General features: G+C 53.8%; 1 protein-coding gene across 1 annotated transcript in view; it reads right to left on the bottom strand.

Annotated features, from left to right (window-relative positions):
* NRF1 (nuclear respiratory factor 1) overlaps positions 1 to 26,235 on the bottom strand; it is a 53,019-nt gene that overhangs the window by 6,916 nt on the left and 19,868 nt on the right. The window contains exons 9-10 of the mRNA XM_074540334.1: positions 23,468 to 23,625; positions 20,206 to 20,330 (exon numbers count right to left, since the gene is read on the bottom strand). Of these exons, the coding sequence (XP_074396435.1) occupies positions 20,206 to 20,330; positions 23,468 to 23,625 (283 nt within the window). The remainder of the gene's footprint in view (positions 1 to 20,205; positions 20,331 to 23,467; positions 23,626 to 26,235) is intronic.

The raw sequence follows: 26,235 nt of genomic DNA, 5'->3' as shown, positions 1-26,235 counted from the left end.
AGGAGAGCCCTCCAAGTCAGGTGTTACCCTGACAAACCCTGAATGCCAAACCAAACGTGTCCCTTGAGGCAGGAGGTGCTGACACGACACCATGGAAGGGACTTCACCCAAAGGCAGCCTCAGGAATGAAGGATTTCAGGAACCCCACCACACTCAGCAGGGGCAGAGCAGCACAGACATCTCTCAACACGGACACTTGGTTTAAGATAAGATGAATGAAAGCTCAGCCTCCATCTTTTACCACTCCAGCTGTAAGAGCATCAGTGATTGACTGACATCTCTCGGGATGACAACTGAAGGATTTTTTCCCATCAGAAATGCTCAGTGCCCCATCTCTGGAGGTGTCCAAGGCCAGCCTGGACAGGGCTTGGGGCAGCCTGGGATGATGGGAGACGTGGCTGGAACAGGAGAATGATCTTTGGTCCCTTCCAACCCAGGCTGGTCTGGGTTCTGTGACTCTGACAAACCACAAAACCCCCAGGCAGTGATGCAAGCTCTGAGAGAACTTTCCAGGCTCACAAGTGACAGGTCTTCCCTGCAGAACCTGTGTGCCAGCCAGGTCACAACGTGAAGGTTTCTGCACCAAATTATCTGCAAGAAGCTGTGGTCCTCATCCAAGATCCTCCATTACCTGTCTTTACAGCAGCTACTCTGGTCAAAACCCCAATAAAGAACAAATTGATCTGGGAGCTCCTGCCCCACGCCATGGGAACGGGGCAGGCCAGGAGGCAACACCACATTTACACCAAACTCAATCTTCCTCCCACCCACTCAGCTTCAGCACAATGCTGGTATTCTGCAACAAGGTGTTGTTATAAATCAAATCCAAACATCCAAACTTGGGGTTTACCTCCAAATCTTGGTCAGGAACCAACCTCCCTGCCCTGGCTGGGAGCACCAGCATCTTTGGGACATTCCTGGTTTCTTCCTCCCTGTGAGGAGGGAAGGGCATGGCCCAGCCAAGATCTGAAACATCTTTGCATTAATCTCCCTTATTTCTTCCAGATCTTTTGTGGGGGCTTTGAGTTTTTGGGGTTTGTTTTGGATGTTTAGCGAGTTTCTGGACTTCTTTTAAGTCGCAGCACTTTGAGAAAAAACCCACAGGGCTGGAACTCCTGATTTACAGGAATTATCTCCTCTGGAGCCTCTGCACTTCCATGGAAAGAGGGAAATCAAATCCCAGTGAGCCAAACTGATGCCCAGACTCTTCCCTGGCACAGCAAAGACCCTCAGTCTGCAGGAACTGTGACAAACGTGTCCTTCACTGGTGACACCAGTGCCATGGACCTCTGTCTCTGCAGCAAGGACAGTCCCAGGAGGAAAAAAACCTGCAGTGATGTTTAACATGGGAAACAAGCTGAAATCCCAGCTTTCCCCTTTTTTTTTCATGGAAAAACTCCCGAGAAAAAGGTGCTTGGGAACAGCAGCACAGCAGTTTGGTGTCCTGGGGGTGGATTAGCTCCACACTTTTTACTTTGCCTTACCTGAGGCCTCCTCTCCCCTTCATGGGGTGAGTTCAGAGCTGGAGAGCAGCCCCTGGGGCAGAACTGAGCTGTCCCTGCTCAAGCTCAGTCCTCACCTAGACCTGCAGTCGATTTGTCACTTAGAGGAGGTGACAAACCCAGGGAATGTGTCCACCTGTGGGAAGGAAGGCTTTTTCCTGGGCTCCAGGGCTGGAAGCTTAGAGAATAACCTGTCTAAGCCTCCCTGATGAGCTGGCTTTGGCGTGGACACACCTGAGAAGATTAGGAGTCTCTCGTGGTCAATCATCTCGACACGAAACACAGATAAAAATAGAGAAAGTCCAAACCCCAAAGGTCTGCTCCAGCTGGGCTCTGCTTCCCCCATGAACTGCTGGGTGTTGGTACAGGACAGGGGCAGACAGGGGTTATCTGTGCCCAGCTTCTCGGGAATTGGGGAGAGGAAACACCTCAGGATAAATCATTCTGTTCCTCTCCCCAGGAAAATCAGGTGTTAAACCATGAATGAGATTCTGAACAAGCACCTCAAAGGGATCCCTGGTAGATTTTGCCAAAAATACTTTGCTTTTAACATCCATGGCGCTCTCCCAGAGGAAGAGATGGATTCTTATCCTGCTTTTATAAACAGCTTTTAGTGTCCTGTATTTTCCACAGGTTTTTATTAATGGCTACTGTGTGAAGCATGGCACCTAAAATTACAAAACCATTTTATTACCTGAGTGAAATCACCACATCCCAAAGGCATTTCAACCCCAAATGGTGTTCAGACACAAAAACCAGACAGACAGAGCCCCTCTAACCCCCAGAAACACCCAGAGGGACCTAAGGGTCCAAGTGTAAAACCAGCTAAATCCCAGCATTCCAAACTACCACCACAAAAATCCACTCACCTGACGAACCCTCTGCCATGTTCCACTTGCAACATGAATAGTCTGCTGCTAGCATGCCTGACAATGAAATGCAAGTGTAAAAGGGGAGATACTTCAGCTGGAGAGGGGGATTTAGTGGGGTCATTAATGTATTCACAGGAAATTCATCCTTTGGTTTACTGGGTGAGTGCAAAAATTCAGTGCCCCCACATTGGTAGCACCCCAATATCAGGCAGAGCAACTGAAATATTTCTAATTCCATACAGAACATGGAGTGTGCAAGTGGGAGGTAAAGTGGGAGGTGAGAACAAGACACTGCCAGGTATTTTACCAATATTTAGATGTTGAATTGGCCCAGAGAGGCCACTGAGGAAAGTCTGCAGTGAAATCCATCACGGAGGAGCTCGGGCCGCCTCCAACAAAGCTCTCCACAATTCCCACCGTGAGAGACAAATGGCTGCCAAAGTGGAATTCCCACACGTCCCAGGAGCACGAGGCTGGGAAGTTCATGGACTCCAGGCCCTCCTTGGGGCCTGGGATGAACCCATGTGAATTTAAGGCTCGGGGTGCCCGGCAGGTTTCGGCAGGACCGATGGACACGAGCGAGCACGGACGGACGCGGGCACATCCTAGAGAGCGCTGAGCACATGGAGACATAAAGCAGCCATTGTGCTGGCAGAAAGGCAAGCTGTAACCAGATAGGCCCTGGCTCCATCTAAAAGCCATTTTCCCAGCATTTTTTGCAGATTTGCTCCCCAGGAGCCTTCCCTGCCACAACAGGGTGCACATTCATGGCCAACCTGACGCCTCGGTTCTCCCCCCCTGCCCCATCAGTGCCTCTGTGCCAGGGAATTCTGTGCTCCTAACCCAACAGAGGTGGCTGGAGCCCCCCAGGAGAGCCTTTGGAGGAGGACAATTCCTTGGGAAGGCATTTAAAGCTTTACCTTGCTATGGAAAGCTGCAGCTGTGGTGATCTGCTGGAGCCGCACCTCGCGCTAGGTCCTGCCCAGATACCAGGAGGTAAGTCTGGCTTTTTTCCTCAGGGGAAAAGGGGCTGCAAATGCACCTGAAGGCTCCTTTTTTTCCCCTTTTCCTCAAAGTACAACCTCCAAATCCAGCTAGAAAAGCATCCCTGCTGCAAACAGCACATCCCCTCCTGGGCTTTGGTGTCCACAGCCCTTCACAGGACAAGGGACACATTTGGCACAGTTTCCCCCAGGCAGGATGGACCTGGCCCATCCTCAGCGAGGTAAGCAATAAATCACAGTGGAAACACGGCTCAGATGTGGAACTTTTCATGTAAAGAGCAAGTTTTTACAGTCCACATTCCTCCTTTCCTGTAGCCCACCGTCCCCCGCTGCCCGGGGTGCGATGGGCTCCCACCTCACTCTCCTGAGAGCATTTATCCTTGGAATGCTGCTGCCTCTGGCAGATTCCTCCCTTTCAAACTCTGCACATCTGGTGCTAAAAACACAAACTTTGGGCTCTGGCCTGGCGACTGAAGGCACAGAACTTTTGTGCTCCAACCATGCAGGCCTGGGGGTTGGAAGTGTCCTTTGCACACCAAGAGAAAGCAACGATGGGTGCAGGGAGAGGGGTGAGTTTGTTTTCCCAAAAAGGAGATTTCCAGCTGTTTTGTCCCTGTGGGTCTCACCCTGGATGTGCAAAGTGGAGATTGTGGCACATGGACAAAATCTGTGAGGGGAATCAAGCAGTGCAAGAGCCTGTCCTGTCCTTCCCAGGCAGACAGAACAGGTTGGAAAATGAGAGAGCTGTGGTGGTGGTGGTGGCTGGAGAATTTTTTTTTTTTTAGCTTGCTGGGATGATTCAGGCCCAAATCCCCACAGCTCTGGCTGAGATGGGAGGCCCACAGGTGAGGAAGCACATCTCCAACAGCAGCAAGCACCCAGAAACCCTAAAACCTGGCTGAGTCCAAGCTGGACTTCAAATCTCTTATTATGCAATTCCTATTTGGAAGTGCAACTCAAACTGGGTTTTTTTTTTGAGAGAACGCACCAGAAACCTCCGAGAAAGACATCATAACTCATCCTTGGGTCAGGGCAATGGGAAATAACAGGGACCAAACTCACTGCTGGCTCTGAGTGAGCAGAAACCCCCCTGGCTGCTGATCCCTGCCACTTCAAAGGAGCTGAGCATCCCCCATGGATGCCAGCAATAAAATTCCACTTCCATTAGCTCCATGGCCACCACTTAAAGGCAGCAGTCCCACTTTACACACCAATTAGAGCTCCCCTAATGCCTGGCAGTACAAAGCTTTGGGGTTTTTGGTTGTTTCCCCCGTGGGAAGGGGTGGAAGGGAAGAGATCAGGCGGCTCAGGGGAATTGCAGAGAGCCTTTCACTGCAGGGCTCTGCTCAGCTCTGCCCCAGGCCACAGGAACAGATGGTCCCTCCCGAGGGCTGGGCTCTGGCTTACATGGAATAAGGGATTGTCTCAGGCCACTGGTGGACAATTTGCTGCAGCCACAAACACCCTGCTGGTGGTTTCTGCTCCAGAAACCCAGGGATTCCACGGCCACAAAGGAACTGCTGCCCACCTGATCCCAGGCACCTCATTCCTGCAGGGAACTGAGGGGAATTGCTGCCTGTGAGGTGCAGGAACCTGGGTCTCAGGCTGAAACCACCTGCTTTAGCTGTCATCAGCTCCTGGGACTTGTCAGCACCAGCACGCGCTCACTGAAATTCCCCTGGGAGGTTCAAGGTGAAAATCATGGGGAAAACAGAGATGGGGAAGTTCAGGGATCTGAACAACGAGGGGGCAAAGCCACAGGGAAAGGAAGTTTGCTACAGTCTGTAAGCTGGGGATGGGATAATAAACCCATGATTAATTTCAAACCAATCCCAAGCTGGTGCTCCCTCAGTCTGTATCTTCTCCAGGGCACAACTGAACTCCCCATGGGCAGGGGGCAAAAAGTCCATTGAGCAAAAGGTCCACATGAGCCACCAGGCAATGTTACCCAGAGAGGAGAATTTGTGTAACTGTGAGGGAATAAATTATGCCAAAAAAATACGGAGGGTGGGAGGCAGAAGTCAAATTCAGGCTTAAAAATGCCACTCGTGGTTCTGGAAAATATTCAGAGGAAAGCACTGGGGGAGAAATGGCTTTCTTAAAATCCTTGGAACCTGTTGTGCAGCTCCAGGAGGAATCCTGGCAGTGAGGGCTCCTGCCCTGGCTTTTCAGGGATGGCTCCAGGGCCATCCAGTGGGGCTGGGCTGGTGCAGCCTCTCGCAGAGTGTGAGGAGCAGGGAAAATAGGGCGATTCCCTGGAATCTTCCTGCACAGCTGTGCACCCTCTGAGGATTACTGCTGTCACATGAGCTGCTTTGCAGCAAAGCCAAGCTGTCTCCACGAGCTGAGAAGGTCACTGGGAGAGAGAGACAGGGCCCTGCAGGGACAGCCACATGCCCCAAAGGGATGCCAGGCTGTGGGAAGGGCGCTCCCCGTGCTCACAGGGCCAGGGAAGGTGGCTCTGCCTCCTCCCCTCTGCTCAGCTGGGCTGCAAATCACAGCAGGGACGGCCCAGGGCTCAGCCACTGCTTGCCCAGGCTCCAAGCAAAGTGCTGGAAGCTGGAAGAGTCCTCATGGTGACGGATTTGCCTTCTCCTCCTTGGGTGCCCACCAGTGTTTGGGACAAAGCCACCCAATGGTCACCAGGCAAGGGACACCAAGGTGCAGCTGTGTCGCAGATATCTTTTATGGAAAAATCCTTTCTCTAGGAGCTTTCCTCCTGAGAAGCTGAGAGGCCTCAGGAACAAAATGTGAACATTGATTATCTGCTGCTGTGGGATGCAACAGGTGCATCTGTGATTGGGCTCAGGTGGTTGTTTTTAATTAATGGCCAATCACAGTCAGCTGGCTCAGAGAGTCCGAGCACAAGGTCCTGCCCCTGTTATCATTCTTTCCTATTCTATTCTTAGCTAAACTTCTGGTGAAATCCTTTCTTCTATTCTTTTAGTATAGTTTAATGTAATATCTATCATAAAATAATAAATCAGCCTTGTGAAACATGGAGTCAGATCCTCATCCCTTCGCTCAGCCTGGGATGCCTGTGAACACCACACAGAGCTGGACCTCCTCAGGCTCCTGTGCAACCTGCTGATGCCTCAAATAACAGCCCAGTCAATCCCAGAGCAGGAAATCTCCTCCTCAATCCCAAATCTAAGGGCTGAACATCAAGGAAGAGGAAAGATTTTCACTTGGGAAAGCAGAAATCTGAAAGTTGAGTGCAGCCCCTTGGGAAAATTCAATAAAACCTCCCATGTTCCTCTCTCTGCCAGGGCAGGGCTGGTGCACAAGGAAAACCTTTCTGCTCACAGGGGCTGCAGGACAGGCTCTTTACTATGCCCCAGAGGCATCAGACAGATGGGGCTGTGCTTTCAGCCTTTAAAACCAGAGCCTGCTCCGGAGATCCACCGAGGAGGATAAACCCGGGCACCGAGAGAACCTCTGGGTGTGCTCAGAAAAAAGCAAGGGAGGAACCTGGGAGGGCAGAGCCTGCTGAGGAAGCAGCTGAGGCTCTCAGGAAAGAGGGGCTGAGCGCTTTTCAAGGCAGAGAAAGCCAAGAGGAGTTTGGAGAAGCCCATGCAGGAAGCGGGGAAGGCGCATTCCAGAGAGGAGCAGCGAGAGAGGGAGCACACAAACCACAAGCGGCCCCGCAGGGAGGAAACTTCGGTGCAAAACAAAAGGCCACGAGCTGGGAAAATGAAGAGCCAGCAAACCTCATTGCAGGGAGCAGCCTGAGGGTGCAGGCAGGGCATTTCTGCATCCCCGGGGTGGGGAGGGAGCTCCCGGAGCCCAGCTCATTTCCTAAGATGCCTCCCGCAGCAGCGACAGCTTGCTGGGATTTCAGCCAGCTTCCCATTTGGATCAGATTGCACCCCGCACCCCCGACAGCCATTACGGCTCACAAAGTGCCCTCGGGTCACAGCAGCCTCCTTCCATCCCCATTTTCAGGACAGGGCGGCCTGAGCCAGCCCAGCCCGCAGCCAGCAGGGCACCGTGATGGTGGCAGGAGCTGTGTCCTGCTGTCACCCACCAGCCATGGGGGACCAGGGGATCAGGGAGCCCCTCTCTGCCTGCCCAGGAGAACCCCAGGGAATGAATTGCCTGGGCACAGCACAGGTGGAAGCAGCAGTGCCATCCCCAGCCCTGCCCGTGGTGCAGCACTGTCCCTCCCCACCACGGATGGGGATGGGGCAGGAGGCCCTGCAAGCCAAAATCTGCAGGGATCAGGGGCAGCCCCAGCTGCTCTGGGAATCCCTTCCCAAAATCCCAGCCCAGGCTCCCTCTCCAGGGAATTCCCTCCATTCCCAGCTCTCCCAGCCTGGCATTGGATCCATCCCCACCCCAACTCCTCTCCAGGAAGGGATTTTGGGCTCTGGGGGCTTCACTGGCAATCTCAGCACTCCAGGAAGGGTCTCCCTTCCCTTTGCCATCCCCAACTTCCATCAAAACCCCTGGGGATGGATTCTGAGTGTCCCAAATGCCAGAATGGTTTGGGTGGGAAGGGCCCTTCAAGCCCATCCCATTCCAAGCCCACCATCCCAGGCTGCTCCAGCCTGGCCTTGGGCACTGCAGGGATCAGGGGCAGCCCCAGCTGCTCTGGCAATGCCAGCCCAGGCAGGAATTGCTCATTGCCAAGATGCCACCCATGGCTGCCCTCTGGCAGTGGGAGCCATTCCCTGGGTGCTGTCCCTGCAGGCCTTGTCCCCAGTCCCCCTGCAGGCTCTCAGCTCTCCCTGGAGCTTTGGTTTCCTGAACACAGAGAAAAGCAGGATCAGGGAATACAAACCCATCCCTTCACCTGCCACGGGGCCTCTTTTCAGCACCCACCCTGCACTGAGCAGCTCCTGAATTCCTGAGGGGCTGTGAGACAGAGGTGCCAAAGCCTGGAAAAGCATCCTACAAATCCACCAAACAAACAGGCATCAAATCCAACCCAAACCCACAAGGAGTCCCAGTCAAGCATCACATTCAGAGTGTTCCCAGCCAGACCGAGTAATTCCTGGTTTTGGGATGAAGAGTCGCCATGCAAATTGTGGGATTTAACAAAAACCAACTGGGATCCATCGAATATGAAACGTCCCAACACGACACTCAGAAAACAGTGTCAGATCATCTGAATTTTCCAAGGGAAATTCAGGATCAGCCCAAAGAACTTCACTGCTTTAGGTAGTCAGACCTGCTTTAAATTCTTGCACCAGCCAACAGGCAGCTCCTCTTTCAAAATTTATGGCTAAAAAAGAAATCCTGCCCAGCCTGGCAGTGCTGCTCCCTTCCCTCTTGCAGCCCAGAACAAAGGGAACATATTGCAGCTGTGCTGAGAGAGAGGAGGGCTGCTGTCTATTGCTTTAAATGTAATGTTAATGCCCTGTAATCAGCTTTAATTTTTAAACAGACCCAGCCCTCCTGTCCATTTCCCCTAATTCAGGACACGTGGAAGGTGAATGGCCTGTGCTCAAAGCAGGCCAGCCTGGGCTGTGACAGCTGGGGAGCCTGGCAGGCTCAAGGGCCTGAGCACAGCAATGCATGGCAGAGCTCACCAGGGGAGGGCTGGAGATGCTCTGAGGTCAGGGAGAAGCCAGGGGACAAGGCCAGACAGGGCACGGCTCCTTCAGGGGCTGGGAGCTCCCTGAGACCAGCACGAGTGGGGGAAATACTGGAAATGTCCAAGGAAAGGCCTGGGATAAACCCTCCCTGCCCCAGGGAAGGGGCTCCACAAACCCCTCATTGCCCCAGGGAAGGGGCTCCACAAACCCCTCATTGCCCCAGGGAAGGGGCTCCACAAACCCCTCATTGCCCCAGGGAAGGGGCTCCACAAACCCCTCATTGCCCCAGGGAAGGGGCTCCACAAACCCCTCATTGCCCCAGGGAAGGGGCTCCATAAACCCCTGGGATAAACCCTCCCTGCCCCAGGGAAGGGCTCCATAAACCCCTCATTGCCCCAGGGAAGGGGCTCCATAAACCCCTTGGATAAACCCTCATTGCCCCAGGGAAGGGGCTCCATAAACCCCTCATTGCCCCAGGGATGGGGCTCCATAAACCCCTGGGATAAACCCTCATTGCCCCAGGGAAGGGGCTCCATAAACCCCTCATTGCCCCAGGGAAGGGGCTCCATAAACCCCTCATTGCCCCAGGGAAGGGGCTCCATAAACCCCTTGGATAAACCCTCCCTGCCCCAGGGAAGGGGCTCCATAAACCCCTGGGATAAACCTCTCATTGCCCCAGGGAAGGGGCTCCATAAACCCCTCATTGCCCCAGGGAAGGGGCTCCACAAACCCCTGGGATAAACCCTCATTGCCCCAGGGAAGGGTCTCTATAAACCCCTCAGTGCCCCAGGGAAAGGGCTCCATAAACCTCTCATTGCCCCAGGGAAGGGTCTCTATAAACCCCTCATTGCCCCAGGGAAGGGGCTCCACAAACCCCTCATTGCCCCAGGGATGGGGCTCCATAAACCCCTCATTGCCCCAGGGAAGGGGCTCCATAAACCCCTGGGATAAACCCTCATTGCCCCAGGGAAGGGTCTCTATAAACCCCTCATTGCCCCAGGGAAGGGGCTCCATAAACCCCTGGGATAAACCCTCCCTGCCCCAGGGAAGGGGCTCCATAAACCCCTCATTGCCCCAGGGAAGGGTCTCTATAAACCCCTTCCTGCCCCAGGGAAGGGGCTCCATAAACCCCTCATTGCCCCAGGGAAGGGTCTCTATAAACCCCTCATTGCCCCAGGGAAGGGCTCCATAAACCCCTGGGATAAACCTCTCATTGCCCCAGGGAAGGGGCTCCACAAACCCCTCCCTGGCTCCCTTTGGGATATTGGGAACTCTGGCACGGCCAGAGCAGAAATGACCCAGCTCTGGCTGAGCAGGGACAGCATCAGGAGCTGAGTCACTCCTGGGGCCTCCCCTCCTCCCTCTGTGCTCTCAAAGAGGAGACTCCACATGAGATTTGGATACAGAACAGGGGCACAGAACCACCTGGGAGGCTCCTTGTGCTCCTCAGGCACTTTGTGAAGAGGAGAGAGGCCTTGGGACATCCTGAGTGCTCATCACATCAAAATATTTTCCCCCAAGAAACACAGAATGGTTTGGGCTGGGAGGGATCTTGAAGATGCAGCTCCAACCCGCTGTCCCCATGGCAGGGACACCTTGCACTGTCCCAAGGTGCTCCAAGCCCTGTCCAACCTGGCCCTGGACATTCCAGGGATCCAGGGGCAGCCCCAGCTGCTCTGGGCACTCTGTGCCAGGGCTTAGCCTGGAATTCCTTCCCAAACTCCCACCTGACCCTGCCCTGTGACAGCGGGAATCCATCCCTGTAGGCCTCGCTCCTGTAAATCCCCATTCCACACCATAACATCTCCCTGAAACCTCCTCTTCTCCGGGCCAAATAAAGACAACAAAATGAGGTTTTTCTGCCCCAAAAGACCAAGCTGCCCCCAGAAATGCCCATTCTGTGTTCCCACCCCAGAACCCCAAATGAACTGGGCTGAGCGGGGCTGGTTCTGCCCCACACCCGGGACGGGAGCGGAGCGGGGGAGCTCGGGCAGGATGTGGGACAGGAGGGGATATTTTTAACCGCGGTTGGTGGGCAGACAAATCCTAATCGGCAGCGGGGCCGCGATGTCACAGCAAAGCCGGGCGGTGGCAGCGGGTGCCAGCCCCGCGTCACGGCGGGATTAGCGCGGCAATCGCGCCGCAAACACCGCCCCCAGCCCGGGCTGCACAGGGCACGGCGAGGGTGCCAGGGGGCACGGCAAGATGTGCCAGGGTGGGCACAGCAAGGTGTGCCAAGGGGGCACGGCAAGGGGTGCCGGGGGGCACGGCGAGGTGTGCCAGGGGGGCTTCAAAGGCACGGCAAGGGGTGCCAGGGGGGCACGGCAAGGGGTGCCAGGATGGGCACGGCAAGGTATGCCGGGGGGGCACGGCAAGGTGTGCCAGGGCAGGCTCCAAAGGGCACGGCAAGGTGTGCCAGGGGGCACGGCAAGGGGTATCAGGGGGGAATGGCAAGGTGTGCCAGGGGGGCTCCAAAGGGCACGGCAAGGGGTGCCAGGGTGGGCATGGCAAGGTGTGCCATGGGGGAACGGCGAGGTGTGCCAGGATGGGCAGGGCAAGGGGTGCCAGGGGGGCACGGCAAGGTGTGCCATAGAGGGCACGGCAAGGTGTGCCAGGGTGGGCATGGCAAGGTGTGCCAGGGGGGTACGGCAAGGTGTGCCAGGGTGGGCACTCTGTAGCCCACCTGGTGGCTCCAAAGGGCACGGCAAGCTGTGCCAGGGAGGGCACACTGCAGCCCCTGGGGGTCTCAATGGGCACGGCAAGGTGTGCCAGGGTGGGCATGGCAAGGTGTGCCAGGGGGGTACGGCAAGGTGTGCCAGGGTGGGCACTCTGTAGCCCACCTGGTGGCTCCAAAGGGCACGGCAAGCTGTGCCAGGGCGGGCACACTGCAGCCCTTGGGGGTGTTCTGGCTCTCCTGGTGCTGGCAGTGAGCTGGGGTTGGTGCCCCACAATGCCAGCAGGGCATTCCTGGTCATGCCCAGCAGTGACAGAGCGCTGGCATTCCCAGCTTTCACAGAGATGGGGTAACTGAGAGGTGTTGGAAGGGATTTCTCTCTATTATCAGTTTTGATGAACAGCGAGGCACAAGGGATGTAAATCCAAATTCCATCAGAAGCTAACGTGGATTTTGGTTACAGCACTTTGTAAATGCTTTTCAGCCTGTTTGCTTTTGCCACACAGGGCTGCTGTTACTTTAACACCAATCACTCAGCATTGCCCCACCTCAATAAAATCTACAAAATCCATCAACGGGGAACGGGGGCGGGCACAGGGCGCAGTCAGGAACCCCTCTCTGAGGGCACACACAGGGGAGGGAGTGTCCTTGGAATCATGGCATCACTAAGGTTGGAAACACTCCCAGACTGAGTCCCACCATCCCCCAGCCCTGCCAAGGCCACCACTGTCCCATGTCCCCAAGTGCCACCTCCATGGGGCTTTGAAATCCCAGCAGGGATGGGGACTCCAGAGCTCCCTGGGCAGCCCTTTCCATGGGGAATTTTCCCCAAAATCCACCCTGAGGCTCTCTCCTCTGCTCCCTCTCCTCCTGTCCCTGTTCCCTGGAGCACAGCTCATGTCCCCAGGTGCCACCTCCATGGGGCTTTGCAATCCCCCCAGGGATGGGGACTCCAGAGCTCCCTGGGCAGCTGTGCCAGGGCTGCACTGCCCTTTCTATGGAGAAATTTCCCCAAAATCCACCCTGAGGCTCTCTCCTCTGTTCCTTTTCCTCCTGTCCCTGTTCCCTGGAGCACAGCCCATGTCCCCAGGTTCCACCTCCATGGGGCTTTGAAATCCCCAGGGATTTCAAGCAGGGATGGAGACTCCAGAGCTCCCTGGGCAGCTGTGCCAGGGCTGCACTGCCCTTGCCAGGGAGGAATTTTCCCCAAAATCCACCCTGAGGCTCTCTCCTCTGCTCCCTCTCCTCCTGTCCCTGTTCCCTGGAGCACAGCCCATGTCCCCAAGTGCCACCTCCATGGGCTTTGATTCCCCCCAGGGATGGGGACTCCAGCCCTGCCCTGCTCCAGTGCCTGACAGCAGAGGAATTTCAATGCCTTTCAATGAGGAATTTTTTTCCTAATATCCTAAACCTCCCTGATGCAATTTGAGGTTTTCCTCTGGTCCTGTTGCTCATTCCCTGGGAGAAGAGAACCCAACCCCACACAGATGAAACTCCTTCTAACTGAGGTTTATGCCAAGGGATTTCACTCAGAGCCCAACAGCTCTGCTGCTGATAATTATTCACTGATACCCAGCAATTTGTCCTCTAGGAAACGCCTCTCCCTGTTCCTGGAGCTGCTCAGCAAACCCAGGAAAGAATTCACTCCTCTGCTCTCCTTGCTGGCTTCTCTTCTACCCTTTCTCATCTGAAACACAGCTGCAAAAATGATTTTCCTCACCTTTCCTTCAGATTGCCATGAAATCCTACCTGTTTCAGGGAAAACCTTCATAAAAAAATTCTGTTCCCACCAGGGAGGCCCTACAAAAAGCTTGACTCTTTCCTTCCTGTCCTCCTGGATGCAAACATGCTGCTCTGCACTTTGCCAAGCTGCTAGCGACTCATTTGGCTCCATCTTCCCTAAAAAGGAGATCCAACAGGAAAAACATAAAATACTCCTTTATAAAAAGTGACATTTGCAGCCCCTAAGCCTCCCCCCAGGAAATTTATGTTTTTTCTCATGTGAAAAAGCCACCAGCTCCCAGTGGCTCTGTGCTGCACCTCCCTATCCCAAAGGATCCCAAAGCAAGGACAGGGATCCCAAATCTCTTCCCACATGGAAATCACCACCTGGAGCAGCAGATCTGTCACCCCAAACCCAGTGAGGCTCCTTTATCCCCTACATGCTGAGAACTTTACACTTCCTGTGCTGAAGGGCACCGAGCCACAAGAAAATATTATATTTGACCTGAAGCCATGGAGAAAATTCCAAAATTGATTGATAGCACTGAGATTACTGGTGTGGAGTTTGATTAGAAGTCTGTCACATCACAGAGTAAAAACTTAGAGTTTAAAGTTTTAAAATATAACAATATATATGGGGTAAAATAGAAGCTTTAGGGCAGTGCCTAGTTGTTCTTCACCTTCTTCTTCATAAGTTTAAGTAGTATTTTGTAATTAGACAAAAAAAGCCCACATTGCTGACTTTGAGTGATTAGTTAGTAAGTTAAAAGTACAAATAATTCAGGTGTCATTTCTTAATTGGATGGTTTAGCCTTAAAAGACCTTGTATAAAAAGATATTGGCCATTTTGTAGCTTGTTAGCAGGATGCTGTAGAACTCACAGTAATATATATGAGGAATAATATAAATAAGGAATAATAAACACCTAAATCTGAACACAAAATATCATCTCAAGAGCTTCAATCCCAGCCTTGAGAGAAGCAGGAAAAGCCAAAAGCACGGATGCCTCCTCCCCGGGCTGGTGAAAGCAGGAGCTCCCTGATCCCCCTGCCCACATCAGACCCCAGTGCTGCTCCCGGATCCTGGCCCAGCCCCTCGGCCTGTGTGGGGAGCAGGGCTGGATTCTGGGGTGGAGGAGGGCAGGATTTAGGGTGGGCACCTCTCAGTGCCCCCTTTGTGCTCCCAGCAGCACGGGGAGGAGATCCAGCAGGAAAATCTGCTCTGGGGACAGGAAAGGAGCAGCCAAGGGGGACAAGCAGGATCCGCTGGATCCCTGCCTGGGCCGAGCTCTGGTGGGTGAGATGAATTCCCTGGTTATGGCTGGATCCCACATCCTCCTCCACAGCTCCTGCTTCCGTCCCAGCTGGTTTGAATCCCAGCAGGAGCTGGAGCATCCGCTCCCCTCCCCTCGCACAGCAGCCCCGGTGGGTGCGGGGCCCTGGCTGGGCAGGAGCTGCTCTGCCCCTCCCTGGCACAGCCCTGCCCTCCTGGGCACAGCCCTGCCCTCCCTGGCACAGCCCTGCCCTCCTGGGCACAGCCCTGCAGGCACAGCCCTGCCCTCCCGGGCACAGCCCTGCCCTCCTGGGCACAGCCCTGCCCTCCCTGGCACAGCCCTGCCCTCCTGGGCACAGCCCTGCAGGCATAGTCCTGCCCTCCCGGGCACAGCCCTGCCCCTCCTGGGCACAGCCCTGCCCTCCCTGGCACAGCCCTGCCCCTCCTGGGCACAGCCCTGCCCTCCTGGGCACAGCCCTGCCCTCCCTGGCACAGCCCTGCCCCTCCCGGGCATGGCCCTGCCCTCCCTGGCACAGCCCTGCCCCTCCCGGGCACGGCCCTGCCATCCCGGGCACAGCCCTGCAGGCACAGCCCTGCCCCTCCCTGGCACAGCCCTGCAGGCACAGCCCTGCCCTCCTGGCACAGCCCTGCCCCTCCCGGGCACAGCCCTGCCCATCCCGGGCACAGCCCTGCGGGCACAGCGCTGCCCTCCCCGGGCACAGCCCTGCCCTCCGGGGCACAGCCCTGCCCCTCCTGGGCACAGCCCTGCCCCTCCTGGGCACAGCCCTGCGGGCACAGCCCAACCCCTCCCGGGCACAGCCCTGCCCCTCCCGGGCACAGCCCTGCCCCTCCTGGGCACAGCCCTGCCCCTCCCGGGCACAGCCCTGCAGGCACAGCCCTGCAGGCACAGCCCTGCCCTCCCTGGCACAGCCCAACCCCTCCCGGGCACAGCCCTGCCCCTCCTGGGCACAGCCCTGCCCTCCTGGGCACAGCCCTGCCCTCCCTGGCACAGCCCAACCCCTCCCGGGCACAACCCTGCCCCTCCTGGGCACAGCCCTGCCCTCCCGGGCACAACCCTGCCCCTCCTGGGCACAGCCCTGCCCCTCCTGGGCACAGCCCTGCCCTCCCGGGCACAGCCCTGCCCTCCCGGGCACAGCCCTGCCCTCCTGGGCACAGCCCTGCGGGCACAGCCCTGCCCTCCTGGGCACAGCCCTGCCCTCCTGGGCACAGCCCTGCGGGCACAGCCCTGCCCCTCCTGGGCACAGCCCTGCCCCTCAGGGCACAGCCCTGCAGGCACAGCCCTGCCCTCCCTGGCACAGCCCTGCAGGCACAGCCCTGCCCTCCTGGGCACAGCCCTGCAGGCACAGCCTTGCTCTCCCGGGCACAGCCCTGCCCTCCCGGGCACAGCCCTGCCCTCCCTGGCACAGCCCTGCGGGCACAGCCCTGCCCCTCCCTGGCACAGCCCTGCAGGCACAGCCCTGCCATCCCGGGCACAGCCCTGCCCTTCCGGGCACAGCCCTGCCATCCTGGGCACAACCCTGACCCTCCTGGGCACAGACCTGCCCTCTCTGGCACAGCCCTGCCATCCCGGGCACAGCCCTGCAGGCATAGCCCTGCCCCTCCCGGGCACAGCTCTGCGGGCACAGCCCTGCCATCCCAGGCACAGCCCTGCCCCTCCTGGGCACAGCCCTGCCCTCCCTGGCACAGCCCTGCCCCTCCCGGGCACAGCCCTGCCCTCCCGGGCACAGCCCTGCCCCTCCTGGGCACAGCCCTGCGGGCACAGCCCTGCCCCTCCCTGGCACGGCCCTGCCATCCCGGGCACAGCCCTGCAGGCACAGCCCTGCCCCTCCCTGGCACGGCCCTGCAGGCACAGCCTTCCCTCCTGGGCACAGCCCTGCCCTCCCTGGCACAGCCCTGTGGGCACAGCCCTGCCCCTCCCGGGCACAGCCCTGCCCTCCCTGGCACAGCCCTGCGGGCACAGCCCCCCCTGCAGCCTCATCAATATTTCAGCTCAGCCGGGAAGCCCTGGCAGCTCCCACGATCAATGGCGAACAAAGGGCTGCGGGCGAGGCTGCTCCAGCATCACCTCCCAAAGCATCTCCAGGGCACAGGGCTGCTCTCAGCAGAGCATTTCCCAGCATTTTCAGTGTGCTGCTGCCACACTCCCCTCCTCTTGCTCTCCACATCCCTCTGTTCAACACCAACCACTTGGGAACAGAACCATCTGAGGCTCCGAGTGTGGGGTCACCAGTTCCTGCATCCCCACTTGGAGCAGATGCTCCTGAGGAGCAGCAAAACCTTAATGCACTTAGCTGGCCTGCCACTGCATGGGAGCAGGAGATCCTGTTTCCCTCAGCTGGGAATGGAACAGATCCCAAGGTTATCCACAGCCCTTTCTCAGTGCAGCCACGTTCCTGGGTTCCCTGTAAATATCCAGCCCTAGAGCCCAACATTTCCAGGAATATTCAGAGGTCTCTTTTTAGCCATCCTGCTTGTCTTGTATTGTTATTATTATTCAGATAATTCCAGAGAAGGGATGGGGAAAATGTCATAGTAAGAAATAAACAAACAAAAAATTTTAAAAAGAGAGGAATTACACTAAATGGCTAATGAAACACCTTGCCTGACCCTCCAGAAATTTTCACAGAAATCACAGAATGGTTTGGGTTGGAAGTGAGTTAAAGATCATGGTGTTCCTGCCATGGGGACACCTTCCATTATCCCAGGTTGTTCCTGCAAATATCCAGCCCTAGAGTCCAACATTTCCAATATCCAGGAGTATTCAGAGGTCTCCTCTTTTTAGCCATCCTGTCTTGTATTGTTATTATTATTCAGATAATTCCAGAGAAGGGATGGGAAAATGCCATAGTGAGAGAGAAATGAAAAAGAAAAATTAAAAAAAGAGAGGAATTACACTAAATGGCTAATGAACCACCTTGCCTGACCTCCAGAAATTTTCACAGAAATCATGGAATGGTTTGGGTTGGAAGTGAGTTAAAGATCATGGTGTTCCTGCCATGGGGACACCTTCCACTATCCCAGGTTGTTCCTGGGCTCCCTGCAAGATATCCAGCCCTAGAGTCCAACATTTCCAATATCCAGGAGTATTCAGAGGTCTCCTCTTTTTAGCCATCCTGCTTGTCTTGTATTGTTATTATTATTCAGATAATTCCAGGGAATGGATGGGGAAAATGCCATAGTGAGAGAGAAATGAAAAAAAAAATTAAAAAAGGGAGTAACTATATTAAATTGCTAAAATCAGGATAAAACACTTTGCCTGACCTCCAGAAATTTTCAAAGAAATCATGGAAGGGTTTGGGTTGGAAGTGAGTTAAAGATCATGGTGTTCCTGCCATGGGGACACCTTCCATTATCCCAGATTGTTCCAAACCTGCCCAACCCGACCTTGGACACTCCCAGGGATGGGGAGGTATCAAGCTATCTCCTTTGCCTTATCACTAAGATGGAGATAAATTTCTATGCTACCCTTCCAGATAGGTTTTTTCCTCAGAAAAGTCCTGCAGGAGGATCAGAGCATTCCCAGAGAGAAGCATTTATTGGGAATATCAGCAAATTAAGGCCTTGCAAGCAGCAGCAAAGAGGAAATTTGCTGGTTAGGACCCCTCTGGCTCTGGCAGTTTTCCCCAGATCACTCCAAATTCCACCTGCTCTGGACAGAAGGGCACAGAGTGGATTTTCCCTGCTGCATCCATCAAAGGAGGATGCTCCCACTCCCACCCCGGCTACGGAGATAAATCCTGCCAGCAGTGAATCCATCTGCTCTGCCTCCCCAGACAGACACAGCAGCAATGGATACCAGCATCTCCTCCAGCCCTGAGGGACATCTATTAGCTGCTTACGTAAGGAGGCAGCAGCGTGGAGCTTCCAAGGACTCCAAAGCCCTTCCCCTTAATGCCACCGGAGATTAGAGCAGATCGAAGGAGAGCAGGCCAGGGGCTGTGGGCGAGGTTGTGCTCACAGGAAAATGCTGCAGCCTCTCCTCTTAATGCACTCTAAATCCCATCTGATTTCCAACTCGGCTGCTAGGAAAAATAAAAGGAGAAAAAAAAAAAAAGGGAAAAAAAAAATAGCCCAGCTTGTATTGACATGATGTCAATGCTGGGAGAGTGAGGTGGAGTGACTCAGGGAGGGTGTGGAGAAGGGGAGTCTGAGGGGAGGCATCCAGAGGAATCCAGACTGTGAAAGCATTTTGGAAGCGGAGCAGAAGGAGCCAGGGGTGCGGATCTGCTTTTCCAAATCTGATTAGTTGCTGCTTTTGAGCATCCAGGCTCAGATCCTGCCTCTGATAAACACAGAGCACTTATCGCCCTCACGCCAGGCTGCCGGCACAACAAACACAGTCCTGCTCTTCCCTCGGTGCCAGATGCACTCCCAGCTCCGGGGACAGGGATTTCCCTTCATTTCTGCTCCCTCTTCAGGCTGGCTGACTCCACAGCAAGGGAACCAAACCAGCTCCGAGTGAAATTCCTCTCCCCTCCTCTGCTGCAAGCTGAGCATCGAACATTTCACACGGAACATTTCACACGGAGCTTCATCCTGGCTGCATGAGGATCCTGATGGAAGGCAGCAGCTCTGACCTGAGCAGCTTTCTGCTCTCATTCAGTGACAGTTCTGTCACCCAGCCACACGTGCCTGGCCCCTCTTTGACAATCCCTGTCCAAGCAGCCCCACCCCTGAGGTGAGGTTACTTTACAGCTTCACCCTTTGCGCCCTTTTCCAGCTGATTCTGACACACCTCCTTCCACCTAACCCAAACAACCAGTGGGTTTCTTGGGTAATTCCATACCTACCAGTCTGAGCTTGGAAATTATCCCAGAGTCAGGCTGGAAAAAACCCCTGGGATCACTGAATCCAACCTATGACCCAACACCAAGGCATTCAGTGCCACATCCACGTGCTCCTTAAACACCTCCAGGCTCAGGCAGAAGCACAGGACAACTGAGGCAGTGGATGAGCCCCAACAAATGAGGCACATTTTCATATTCCATTCATCTCTTGAACTGGATTTTATAGATTTTCTGTTTTATTTCTAGTTTAAAGAGCTGCAAAAGTCACCAGACTTGGCAGAAGGCACAGAACGGGAGAGAAATGCTGCAGAGAATCCCTGGAATCAAGAGATCGACTGTGGTGGGAAGATGGAAAATGAAGCAAGAGGAAAACGACCCGAGGCTGACTCAGGAACAGCGAAAAAAAGCCTTGAGAAGGGCAGGAAATAAGTAATAGAATGTTGGTTTAAGAGTTCTGGAGATGAGTTTATTATGGCAGCAACTAAATTGGTGATTGATTAAGGCTGGTCCCTCCTGTGCTGGGCACAGATAAACATCACAGAGCAGTTTTCCCAAAGAAACCCTAAGGATGCAGAGCCAGCTGGCAAAGGAGAGAAAGATCAGAGCCACCAGCACCATGGGTGCAAAGAAGGAGTTAATGCTCCCATTCCACCCTGAGATTACAACTCACAACAACTGGGCAGTGACCCCCTGAGTGAGGAGGAGTATTTCACCACCCAAACCGTGCCAGTTCAGTAAAAAGAGAGGAAAAGGGCATTTTTAAGAGCCCAAATAAAAAAAAGCCAAACCAAACCGTTTGCAGAGGCCTTACCATTGGCATCCTGGACTCCTGTGAGCGCTCCCACTGCTGCTGCAGTTTCCCCAGACAGGACAATCTGTCCCCCTCCCTGAAGGGTGGCCTCGGCCAGCGTGGCGACGGCGTGGGCAGCGGCTTCACTGCAGGGGGACACGAGGGTTAGAACAGCAGAGGAACACATGAAATAAAATAAAATAAAATAAAACTCCATTGGACCAGCAAACACACGCCAGGAGAGCAGCCCAGAGCACAGGGATTCCCATCTGGCCTGGGGGAAGTGATGCACAGCAGGAAAGCAGCACTGCAGCAGGAAGGGATGGGAAGGAGCTGCCTCTGGTGGGTTGTCTCAGGTCTCTCAGAACAGCTCTGTGTTCTCCCTTTCTCCTGGGACTTGGATAAAACTTTGGGACAATTCCACCTGGCTCCTTCCTGCCTCTGCATTCAGGTACCAGACTTTGGCACTGGCACATCCTGGGGCTCTGCAGATCTCAGAGCTCTCCCTGGTTCTGCCCCTTCACCTCACCAGCTCCTCCCCAGCCCAGTGGCTCAATAATTCTTTTTAATGAACATTATTTTCCAGCAGAGAGCTGTTAAATTTCTTCACATGATGAAGAAAATGTTAAATTTCTTCATTTGATGAAGCCAGGCCCAAAAGCCCTGCAAAGGTGCTCAAGGAGTTTCAGAACAGGGATGGGGTAAGGAAAAAAGGAAAAGGGACTGTCTCCATCAAGGCTGAGCTGCTGAGATTCTGCAGCTAAAAGGAACTTAAACCCATCCAGATCCAGGGCAGGGACACCTTCCCCAACCCAGGTGAGCCCCACTCAGCCTTATTTGGGCCTTTGAAAGATTTCCTGCAGCTCTCAGGAGATAAAATTGGTTCTTGAAAACCCCAAAGCAGCTGCAAAGTGCTTCAAGGTTGTTGGATTAAGCCTTTTTTTGACCCAGAGATGGGGTGGTTTTGTGGTGAGGCAATAGAGATGTTTTAATTATTAAAAAAATTATATATATAATATATAATATATAATATATAATATATAATATATAATATATAATATATAATATATAATATATAATATATAATAATAACAACATTGGGGTGGTTTTGTGGGCAGAACAATACAGATATTATAATCTATAGTAATATATTATATTTTATATAACATCTGTATTGCCCCACCCACAAAACCACCCCATACATATATCTATGTAATTATGTGTATAAAATAATATATAAAACATAATATACTACTATAGATTATATTATTTTATGTATATAATTACATAGATACATATACGGGGTGGTTTTGTGAATGGGACAACACAGATGTTACCATTTACACTATTCCAATAAAAAATGAACATTTCTTAATTACAGTGTATTATAAGTGTTTCTTAGCCTATCAGCTTTTACTACACCATACTGTAAATGCTTTAAAGCTAAATATCTAAAGTTACTTCTCATAGATCTTAACTTGAGTGGTGAGCACTTCCCACACTGTCCAAGGTGTGAATGCACCATCAGTTATTCCTAATCCTGGCTTGCCTGGATTATTCCTGATAATTCCTAATATTCAACATATTTTGACAATATCTGCTCAGTAGTGGTAAAACATTTCTGAAGTCAAATTTCCTACCAATTCCCACCTGAATTAAGCAAAAAAAAAAGAAGAGATATTTCCTTGAGCTTCCCCATGGATGCTCTCCCTCTGCTCATTCTCTACTTGACCAATTGACTCAAATATTTTCCAACTATTTCCCAATATTTTTTCTTCTCTTCCCTCATTTCCTGCTTAGATGCCAAACACTTTCCTACTGCATGCACTCAGGGTGGATTTTCAGCTCTCAGCAGCCCTTCTGTGTCTCAGAGCAGCTCTAAAACACCAGAATATTTTCTTGCCTGGCTTCCCTCCTCCCCTTGGCACATCCTTCTCCTTCAGGAGCTCTGGGAAGGCAATTTCCCTGCAGGGCAGCTCAGCAAACCTGGCATCAGGTGTAACCCCATGCCCAGCCTTCCCACTTCTTAAAAAAAAACCCATGTAGGGAAATCTGGAATCCTGGAAATGTGCAGGATAAAATCCTGCAAGTTGGATTTGGGGAGATGAGGCTTTTTCCTGTAAGTCCTGAAAAGATAATTTTGTTTTAAAAGGGAATTTTACAGGGAAATATTAGTAAAAAAAAAAGCCTATTTGAGCAACCTCATGGAGCAGACAAGAAATATCTGAAGGACCCAAATCTGCTTCATAAAGAGCAGAATCAGTTCTAGGTGTGCTTGGGATTCAGTCCCAACAGAGATTTGGGAGCAAACAGGGATCAAAGTGATTCCTTCAGCAATTTCTGGATGGAACAAGCTCTTGGGGCTTTATTCCAGCTACCAACAGTGTGGTCTGCTGCCCTGTGCCACCCCCTGGCTGCCCAGCCAACAGCCCCTAACCAGGACCCTGGTTTGGGTGAGGGAAATTCTTGTCCACACCTGAGCAGTGGGAAACCTCCTTCACTGCTGTGCTGTGATTTCCTATCCCTCAGGAATGGTGTCACTCTGTTTTTTTAAGATTTTCTAAGTCTTCTGGTGTTGACATTCTTAGAGTGAATTTTCTCACACACTTTCTGTAAATAACTCATTGTTTTACATTCCTTTATAGAAGAAGAGAGAGTTAATGGACTGTTAGTTTGACCAGTGACATTGCAGAGGTGTCAATGTCACCTTCCAATCCACTGTCACTTTTGTAAAACTATAAATATTGGAGTCAGAGAATAAAACTTCCCTTTTTTCCCTTCACCTTGAGTAGTAGTGTGCTTGTGTTCTCTCGTGTCTTTCAGCGACAGAATGGGATATGGGAAATGGGAGAAATGGGAAATGGGAGAAATGGGAGAAATGGGAAATGGCCACAGCCATGTCCAGGTTTTAGGAACAGCAGGATGAGTTCAAGCAGCTCAGCAGAGCAAAGATATTTCATCCTGCAGGATGGACCTGTGGAGCTACACCTCAGATCTTGCTAACCTGAGTGCAGCCAAACACCCTAATAACCACTGCAGCTCCCTCAGCTTCTACTGCAGAAAGATTGGTGAGAAAAAACCCCAAAATCAGTGATCTATGGAGGAAATTCTGATTCTGACCAGAGCAGGAATCAGGAGCTGCCCTGCACACACCACCTGCACATGAATCCACTGAGGAAAAGCCTCTCTCAGGACTGAACAGGCCGAACTCTGTGCCAACAGAAGGAAAGCCAGGCAGGAGGTGCCAGGCTGAGGCTGAGGCAGCTGTGCCCTCCCCAGGTACCTGTTGAGTGCCATGGTGACAGTGGCTCCCTGCTGCATCTCCTGCGACGCCGCCACCGCCGCCTCGGCCAGCGATGCCACCGCCTGCGTGGCCTCCGAGGCCTGCGTCGTCTGGATGGTCATCTCCCCTCCCTGCAGCGTGGCCCAGTTCTGCTCCACCTGCAGGGACACAGCACGGCCTGTGGGATCAGGAGCACCCCTCCAGGGGTGGCTGATTCCCCAAAATAGAAATGGATTGGTGTACACAGAGTCCTGTGGTGTCCGGCTCTGAGAGCAGGGAAAGGGAGGGAGGCTGGGATGGGGCTGGACACTGCAGCTCTGCACCAGCCATGAGGCTCACAGGGCATGAAGATCCAGAAAGGTCCTCAAAACACCCAGAAATCACAGAATTCACAGAATGACTGGGTTGGGAGAGACCTTCAAGAGCCCAGCCCAGCCCCTGGCACCCAGTGCCACCTCCAGGCTGGTCAAACACACCCAGGGATGGTGACTGCACCCCCTGGCACCCAGTGCCACCTCCAGGCTGGTCTGGGGATGGTGACTGCACCCCCTGGCACCCAGTGCCACCTCCAGGCTGGTCAAACACACCCAGGGATGGTGACTGCACCCACTGGCTGGCACCCAGTGCCACCTCCAGGCTGGTCAAACACACCCAGGGATGGCGACTGTACCCCCTGGCACCCAGTGCCACCTCCAGGATGGTCAAACACACCCAGGGATGGCGACTGCACCCCCTGGCACCCAGTGCCACCTCCAGGCTGGTTAAGCACACCCAGGGATGGCGACTGCACCCCCTGGCACCCAGTGCCACCTCCAGGCTGGTCAAACACACCCAGGGATGGCGACTGCGCCCCCTGGCACCCAGTGCCACCTCCAGGCTGGTCAAACACACCCAGGGATGGTGACTGCGCCCCCTGGCACCCAGTGCCACCTCCAGGCTGGTCAAACACACCCAGGGATGGTGACTGTGCCTCCTGGCACCCAGTGCCACCTCCAGGCTGGTTAAACACACCCAGGGATGGCGACTGCACCCCCTGGCACCCAGTGCCACCTCCAGGCTGGTCAAACACACCCAGGGATGGCGACTGCACCCCCTGGCACCCAGTGCCACCTCCAGGCTGGTCAAACACACCCAGGGATGGCGACTGCACCCCCTGGCTGGCACCCAGTGCCACCTCCAGGCTGGTTAAACACACCCAGGGATGGTGACTGCACCCCCTGGCACCCAGTGCCACCTCCAGGCTGGTCAAACACACCCAGGGATGGTGACTGCACCCCCTGGCACCCAGTGCCACCTCCAGGCTGGTCAAACACACCCAGGGATGGCAACTGCGCCCCCTCCCCGGGCAGCCATTGCAGAACTTTCTCCCCCTTGCTGGAGAAGCTTTTTGCTGCTCTCCCAGCTGGATTTCCCTTGGCCCAGCTCAGGCTGTGTGCTCTGGCTGTGCCAGTGCTGCTGGAGCCAGAGCCCAAGGGCAGCTGGGCACAGGCACCTTCCAGGGGCTGTGGGAGTGCTGGGGGCACCCTGAGCCTCCTTTCCTGCAGCCTGAGCACCCCCAGCTCCCTCAGGGCTCCCTCAGCCTTTGTGTCCCAGCCCTTCCAAATCTCTCCTGTCCAGCCAAATCCTCAACAAAACAGGGCAGTGGTGGTGTTGTTGTACCTGGATCACTGCCTGCCAGCCTGGGATGTTCATTAATTAGCTGTGCTTAATGGGCATCAATTAAAACACAAGCTCTGCCTCACCATGAAGAAGAACTTGCTTCATTCCTTCCCTCCATGGAGAGTGGCAGAGCTCTGGAGCAGCTGCCCAGGGAAGCTGTGCAGTCTCTGTCTGGAGACATCCCAAAGGCACCAGGACGTGTCCCTGTGTCACCTGCCTTGGACTGGATGATTCCCAAAGGTCCCTTCCAAGCCCAGCTGCTCTGGAATTCTGTGTTTCTGCAGGGCTGGAGCCCCAGCACAGATCACATCCCTCAGGGAATGAGCTGGGTTTTCCTCCCTGTTTCTATTTGTACTTTTTGGGGATTGGTCCGTGTTCCATCCAGGATTTATGTGGGCAGCACCTGTGACCTCAGATGGGATTGAGCCATACTGCTTAATAAAAGATGATGGTGGCTGGAAATGTTCATTTATCCCAGCTATTTAAAATTCCCCAACTCTAGACATTCCCATTGATAATTTTCCTATTACCTAAAGTTCACCCAACTGCTCCCATATTTTCCCCCATATTTTCATGTGGAGCTTCACAGCTGGTGAGATAATGATTATATGGCCACAAAATCCGCCAGGATGAGAACTCAAATCATATTTTGGTCCAAACAAGCAGAGGATCTGCTGGCAAATCCTACTGGCTGCTTTGCAAGGTGGAGATCTCCCTTCACCTCCCATCCCCATAAACATTTTAGGACACTCCCCAACTTTGGAAACAAAATTTAAAATGCTGTAGGGGGTGAGGAAAACACCTCAATTTGTTGAGAATGGAGATGGTTAAAAAATCCATACAAGCAGAGGAGATCTGAGGCTCAAGGTAAAATTTTGCATGAGAAAATTTGGCTGCCTTTGGGGGCAAAGGGTAATCCCAGCAAGGATGGACAGGGAGGGAGAGGCTGAAATTGTGGGTGAGGAGATGCCAGTGATGCCCTGCAAAGGTGCCCAAGGAGTTCCAGAACAGGGATGGGGGAAGGAAAGGTCTATCTTAAAGGTCTCTTCCAACCTAGAATTTCTGTGATTCTGTGAAAGAATAAAAAGAAGCTGGGACTGTCTCAATCA

The sequence above is a fragment of the Zonotrichia albicollis genome, chromosome 4, assembly GCF_047830755.1.
Source record: "Zonotrichia albicollis isolate bZonAlb1 chromosome 4, bZonAlb1.hap1, whole genome shotgun sequence".
Lineage (NCBI taxonomy): Eukaryota > Metazoa > Chordata > Aves > Passeriformes > Passerellidae > Zonotrichia > Zonotrichia albicollis.
The sequence above is the reverse complement of the archived record's forward strand: the minus strand, read 5'-3'. Positions and strand labels throughout refer to the sequence as shown.